General features: G+C 37.9%; 1 protein-coding gene across 1 annotated transcript in view; it reads left to right on the top strand.

The window, feature by feature from the left end:
* The window catches only part of ttll5 (tubulin tyrosine ligase-like family, member 5), a 94,752-nt gene that overhangs the window by 67,515 nt on the left and 19,760 nt on the right, over window positions 1-7,477 (top strand). Inside the window, exons 25-26 of the mRNA XM_016533079.1 lie at window positions 1,333-1,914; window positions 2,874-3,061. Coding sequence (XP_016388565.1) covers window positions 1,333-1,914; window positions 2,874-3,061 — 770 coding nt within the window. The remainder of the gene's footprint in view (window positions 1-1,332; window positions 1,915-2,873; window positions 3,062-7,477) is intronic.

The following is a 7,477-nucleotide window of genomic DNA, read 5'->3' as shown; positions in this document are numbered from 1 at the left end:
ACAGCTCCGATCACAGCGTCCTCCATCCTCCTGTTGTTAACGTTGTTCTTCTTTGTTTCTGTTGTTGAATGCCGCGCACAAATGACGACGCTGTCGACCAGCTTACGTCTCTTCTTAGTACACACTGTCAGTGCGAATGCATCCTTTTAAATGGTACTGGGAAATAGTTAGTCCCAGTACTTTAGTACTGTACATTTAGTTCTGGAACTAAAGCGGTGCGAAAGGCCCTATATTTAAAGTCACTGGGCTCCAATGCTGTTTGGACCCCAAGGTTCTTTAAAATACCTTCTGTTGTGTTCTGCAGAAGAATCAAATGCATATGTACTACTGTTACATGGTTCTTTTATGGCGTTTTGGTCTTTTTTTGTGCCTTGACAGCCCCTGGTCACTCGATGTTTTCTTGAATAAAAAGCAACATAAACCCTAAAGCAGGGGTGCCCACACTCGGTCCTGGAGGGCCGGTGTCCTGCAGAGTTTAGCTCCAACCCTAATCAAACACACCTGAAGCAGCTAATCAAGGTCTTACTAGGCATACTAGAAACTTCCAAGCAGGTGTGTTGAGGCAAGCTGGAGCTAAACTCTGCAGGACATCGGCCCTCCAGGACCGAGTTTGGGCACCCCTGCCCTAAAGGAAAGACTTTCATAACAATTTAGAAGAGTCTGTAACTTGTAGACCCTCTTTTCGTGAAATGCATTAGTGCTGTGTAAATTTGCAGGTCATATTTCTCCAAACGTGATTGTTGATAGCAGATGAAACACATTTGCTTAAGCTTGCGTCTCCAGATTCCAGCATTCACACTTTACACACTTGCTGTTTCTTTGTAATTGTTTGTGAAATTTAGCAATTTCTGGGTAAACATTATTTCTACAACATTTTTTTTTTCAGAGCATGAAATATAAATGAAAGTAAACAGAGCCCTAAGTTATTGTGATCTTAATACCAACATAACATAGTTGTAAAGTACTGTAAACATATACTAACTTTGTGAAAGTGTTTTATGATTGCTTAAATGATGATTAATAGTGCAGTTATATGACAATTCCTCATAAAATAAGCTAGTAATTGTAAACGTGCATGTTAAAATGTAATAAGTAGAAGCCAGTGTACAGCCAGTCATGATTGTGAAATATATCCCAACAGGGTGATCAGGATCATTTATTTATTAGTATCACTAATGTGTTTTTTAGATTCTGTAAATTTTGGTTAATGTTGGTGATACAGTTGAGTCCGCTATGGCAATTTGCAAGATTTGCAAGAAAGATGTTTGTCTTTCAGGATGTAATAATTTCCTGATAATAACAAACTCATGTATTTTCTCTTTCTTGAAGCAGCTGCGTGTATCAACACAGACGCCTCTGATGGTTTAGACAATGCAGATGCAATCAGCAAGATCCAAAACACAGACAGTACTGCAGCTCAAACCGGAAACCAGGGCCAAAGTAAATTAACCCAAAGCACAGAAAACTGTAGTGCAACTAAACATGGTAACAAAACCAAATGCAACTCATTGCAAAATGGACACATCCAAAGGAAAAGCCAAAGTGGAGACTGCACCGCTATTGAAGTGCTACCCAATCCTTCGACTACTGCAGAGACCGAATCAAGAGCAAGCAAGACTCACACTTCTGCTGTCAGAAACAAGAGAACAGGCGGCGATCAGCCGAACGCTGCAGCTCTGGAGTGTGAACACATCGTCTTACAGCACTGCCTCCCGCCGCCTTACGTCCAGCCGCCGCCACATCCACTGGTCAACAGCTCGTCTGTGTGTGTCAAATGGGCCTCTGCACGCAGTGAATCTACTGCATCAACAGCTGCCCAAGAAACATCTCGACCGATCCATCCTACCTGTGTCCTACCTAGAGCCACGCACCTCTCCATCCAGAGATCAGCACGGCCGTCCTCCGCAGTACACGGTAATCTGACCACTTACATTTACATTTAGACATTTAGCAGACGCTTTTATCCAAAGCGACTTACAAATGAGGACAATGGAAGCAATCAAAAACAACAAAAGAGCAATGATATGCAAGTGCTATAACAAGTCTCAGTTAGCTTAACGCAGTACATGTAGCAAGGGTTTTTAAATCGTATAATAAATAAAAAGAAAACGAAAAAAAAAAATTTAAAATAAAAAGATAGAATAGGAAAAGAATAGAGCAAGCTAGTGTTAGAGGCCTTTTTTGCTTTTGTCAATTGTATAATAGATAAAAAAGAAAACAGATAGAATACAAAAAATTAGAAAAGCTAGTGTTAGTTTTTTTTTAAAGAAAACAAGCAGTTAGTGAATAAATAGAGTGCAAGTCTAAAAGGGGTGTTTTTTTAAAGAATAGAATTAGAATAGAAAGTGCTAGAGTTAGAGGGTCAAATAAAGATGGAACAGGTGTGTTTTTAGTCGTTTCTTGAAGATGGCTAAGGACTCAGCTGCTGGGATTGAGTTGGGCAGGTCATTCCACCAGGAGGGAACAGTTAATGTAAAAGTCTGTGAAAGTGATTTTGTGCCTCTTTGGGATGAACAATAATGCGCCGTTCACTTGCAGAACACAAGCTTCTAGAGGCACATAAGTCTGAAGTAATGAATTTAGGTAAAGGGGTGCAGAGCCAGTGGTGGTTTTGTAGGCAAACATTAATGCCTTGAATTTTATGTGAGCAGCTATTGGTAGCCAGTGCAAATTGATAAACAGAGGTGTGACATGCATTCTTTTCGGCTCATTAAAGATTAATCTTTGCTGCCACGTTCTGGATTAATTGTAAAGTAATTAATCTTAATTAATTAATCCACTTAAAACTGATAACCTTCCCCTTCACCGAATGTGTGCATGTGGATTATGTTTCTCATACTTTATTTCCAGTTTATCTCTGTTCTGTCCCACAGTGAGTCAGAAGCCCAGTCTGAGTAAATCCAGACCTGGTTCTGCTGGTTTGCTGAAAGAGACGGACTCGCTGTCGGCCCAGGCGCAGTCCAACCAGCTGGCCATCGTATCTGCTCTGCGCAAACTAGTGGAGAAACAGGCGGCTCGTCAGTACAGCACATCCAGTCACATCAGCCTCCTCACGCAGCATGTGAGTCATGATTTACACATCAGATACATGTTCATCTTTTCAAATATTACAGCCTGAACACTCTTCATTTGGAGTGTCTGAGCTATACATTTAACCATTACATTTGACCATTCATTTGGGGTCAGTAAGATCTTTTAAGAAAGGAAATGTATATTTTTAATTAGTAAGAAAAAATTCAAATCAGTACAAAAGATTTCTATTTCAAATGAATGCTGTTCTTTTGAACTTTCTGTTCATCTGTGAATCCTGAAAAATAAAATGTATCACAGTTTCCACAGAAATATTGTGCAGCACGACTGTTTTCAACATTGATAATAATCAGAAATGTTTCTTGAGCAGCAAATCAGCATATTAGAATGATTTCTGAAGATCATGTGACATTGAAGACTGGAGTAATGATGCTGAAAATACAGCTTTGATCACAGAAATCAATTACAGTTGATATTCTCATAGAAAACAGCTGGTTTAAACTGTAATAATATTTCACAATATTAGTGTTTTTACTGTATTTTTGTTCAGATAGATGCAGCCTTGGTAAGCAAAAGAGACTTTGTTCAAAAATATTTTCAAAATCTTTATGAACACAGGATCAGGGAATCGTCTTTAGAGATTTATTTGGGTAACTGGCATTTAGCGAGTTTTTGGTTTATTTTTATATTTCATGAATAATTGCATTTGACTTGAGAAAGTTATCGAGTACAACAGCGACCAGCCTTTCTGAAACTATTTTTTTTTTCCCATTCACTTTTCCCATAGTTTTGTTTTGTTTTTATGTCTCTGTTTATAAGCCATGTACCAAACCAAACCAGGTGAAACACAACATTACAAAGTTTGATTTGAAGCAAAAAAGTATTTGAAAATCAGACAAAAAGACGAAGGTTACAAAATGGCTTAACGGCTTTAGTCCAGTGAATCATGTGATGGAGAAATATAAAACTATTAATTTAAAGATATTATGCACATAGAAAAAAAAACTTTAAATGCAAAAATACACAAATATTTAAGTAGTTTGAGAGTGAGTTTGTTCACGTCATTGGGCTTCAAAGAGGCTGTTGCACGATATCATTGTCATAGGTTTGCCATAACTGTTTACTGTATTGGCAGATAGGTTGACTGAAGAGCTCTCGGTAGCGTCACATGTATTTTCAGTAGCTGGATATCCGACGCTGTCTCATACGTTTCTCATGCATCCGCCGTCTGATGCGTTAGGGAGGATCCGGAGTATGTCAGGAGCGGGATATGCTCTCTGTGTGGTCTCATTATCAGACGCTCCACAGGAGAGGCACTCTCTGTTGAGATTTAACAAGCAGCCCGTTTTCCCTCCAAGTAATTGATTCTTATAAATAAAAGAATTTTACGAATTGGCACCAAGTTCATGCCCCCCTTTCTTTGCTGAATACCTGAAGCGTTTGAGATGAGACCGGACCACACAGATTCCCTGACGCTCATGTTACTGAACGCTGTAACTCTAGAAGGTGTTTACTTTAGTTTACTGTGAGTTCACTCGTGTCACGACTTTCCCTCTCGGCCTACAGCTTAATCGCTTGAACAAATACACCAGCGGACTGAAATTGTGTTTTCTGGCAAAATCAAATGTCTGGAACTACATGACGCTTCATGAAAATAGATTACAGTATGCATTCAAAGTGTAGATGGTAACCACCTCCTTTCTGTGTAAAAGACAGTCCCATTCACTGACTGTGGTTTTATTGTTTGCATTATAGTTTTAAAGCCAGTGGAACGTTCTGTTAATTGGCAATAACATTTCCTGATTTAGATGTAGTTTTGTGGGAATAGTTTAATGAACCGCCAGAAGTGGTTGGTATTTTCAGCCATGCATTCTTTGCCTCAGAAATCTGGCTTCACCAGCAGTCATCTTAAACACCTCATTCAAGTAATTACTGCTTAAATGAGTGAAAATCTAGCAAGTGTAGCCTTCTGACTGTTTTGTTCTGTCTTTTTTTTTCTTTTTCTTTAAAACAAGAGCAGGTTGAAAATTGCATTGCTCTCACTTTATAATGAATACTTTCAATGCGGGGTATGAAAAAGACAAGACAATTGACAGTAGTGATAATTATAGAAGGAAATGCATTAAATTATAGAGGGAATATATAGTCTGAGTCGCCCACATGTAAGCTTTCTTAAAGAACTTTTCAGCCTCAGCATGGGTCATTAGCACAAACCCTCATCATAACCCAACATAACATTTGTGTTCACCTCGCACCATTTAGCTCCAAATATAGATGCAGTTCAACACTGCAATATTCACATTGGTTCAAGCTCTTTCAGCCCTTTCTGCTGCTGTTCCTTCTGTCTAGGAGAGTGAGGGAATCAAATAATTCATTCACCATCCGCACTAATCATTATTAATTAAATAACGTCACAGTTTTAGTGGAATGTCGTTTAAATTAGAATTCTTTTAGCCAATTTTAGACCACTTGAGGTACGGAGATGCCAAAATATGCCTTGAAAATAGCTGCACGATTTGGGGGAAAATCTAATTGCAGTTTTTCTGAACCAATTGTGTTTTAAAAATGCATGTATTTTTTTGGGGTCAAAATGTTTTGATTGTAAATCAATATGATAATATCAATGTGATAAATATTTCTATAATATTATTATGAATATAATTATGACTAAATGAAAATATTAAACAAAATAAGAAATATTATTATTGCAAGTATTGTTACAGTATTTATGAAAAATAATATAATAATTATGTAATAAAAACAATCAAGCTTTTGTATTTTCAGAAAAACTGCACAGGGTCCTGAAAGCTTTTCTTTTCTTGATAAGCGCTTCTCACTAAAAGTTTGTGAAGATGGTTGTTGCATGTTTCATTCCCAAATGCATGCTAAAGCAACTCAAACTCAGAGCAGATGTTCTTGGAGCTCAAGTGGTTCATTTATTGTGAATTGAGTCACTCTGAGATGCTAAAAAACACTGGCGGATCATGAGCTGCTCACGTGTAAATGAACACAGTGCTGCGCTTCACTTTGTGCATAGATTTGTTATTTGATAATCACACTAATGTCGCGATTTCAGTTTTACTTCAATTAATTGTGCAACCCTACTTTAAATGCTTACAAAAACAACAAAGATTAATTATATTAATATTAATATTATATTAATGATAATATATTAATATATATTAATGATAGAAAAATACATCAGTTGAACAAAATAAACAAAACAAGCAATGTAACAAACACAATATACATAAATGTAACGGAGGCCAGCGGTAGGTGCTGTGCGAGTGTAACGGAGGCCAGCGGTAGGTGTTGTGCAGGTAAACCTCACTCCCCTGATCTCAAGAGACGCACTAGCGACTGACGCTAGAGGCTGCAGTCTTTAGCCTCCTTGTTAGTGTGCACGCCTCCCATGCCGGAGACCCGGGTTCGAGACCCACTCGGAACGAGAACGAGGTGTGGTGGTGAGGACCCGGGGGAGAGGGGTTACATAAACACAACATGACTACATGAGTCACAGGTCAGAGAGACAGAATGAGTACAAGTGGAAAAATATAATGTTGAAACACCAGCATCCACACTGATAAGTGTAAGTATAAAGTCTGAATCCAAACATAGAAACTGTAATCATCCTCTCTCTAAAGGAACATGGTGTTATTTCCCTTTACTGGAATGTATGCAATACAAAAACATATTGCAACACCATTTGAACTCTATTCATGAGAATGCCAGGTGGAAAATTAAGCATTGGGCTACAGTAAGAATTCCCAAAAACCACAAGCTCAGTAGTTTTTCTGCACTGCAGACACAGAGGGATAAATGAAACACTGCGCAATCAGTCTTCATCCGGATCTTCACTACTGTAAGAAACATCTGAGAGCTCAAGAAACATGTTCAGATAATGTGGCGTTTAGCATTGAGGGATTCATATCTGCTGACAGGAGGTCAGGGCCCGGTTGCATGAAAGCCCTTAAGCTAAGAAATCCCTTAGTTATAAGGTTAAGGGAGCCCTTAGTGAAACTTGGGTTGCAAGAAAAAACCCTAAGGGTCAACTTAAGGAACCTTAAGGCTGCCATTAAGTATTCCCCTTAATTATTTAAGTGTTCCCTTAAGTGTTGCTACAAAGTCCTTAGTAACCATTTCACCTTAATAAATTTAAGGGACCGAAAGAGCTCCCTTAAGTCATCTTAAAGTCAGTATCTGCAGGATTTTTAAACTCAAATGTAAGACTTAAGACATTTTTTAAGACCTGCACAAATAAAATATCATATGAGCGCAGTAGGGCAATGACTATGGTAACATATTAAACTGTAAAATGACTGTAAAAAGCATGACTTACAGGTTTTCACAAAACAAAAAATTTAATATAAATTTTTAAGTAAATGGACGAGTTGTATCAATTATGATATCAATTTAAACAATTATTATTAATCAATTATTACATTAA

This window comes from Sinocyclocheilus rhinocerous, unplaced genomic scaffold, assembly GCF_001515625.1.
Source record: "Sinocyclocheilus rhinocerous isolate Xijiao unplaced genomic scaffold, SAMN03320098_v1.1 scaffold365, whole genome shotgun sequence".
In the NCBI taxonomy this organism is placed as follows: Eukaryota; Metazoa; Chordata; class Actinopteri; order Cypriniformes; family Cyprinidae; genus Sinocyclocheilus; species Sinocyclocheilus rhinocerous.
Note: the sequence above shows the minus strand (reverse complement) of the source record. Positions and strands in the feature narration are given on the sequence as shown.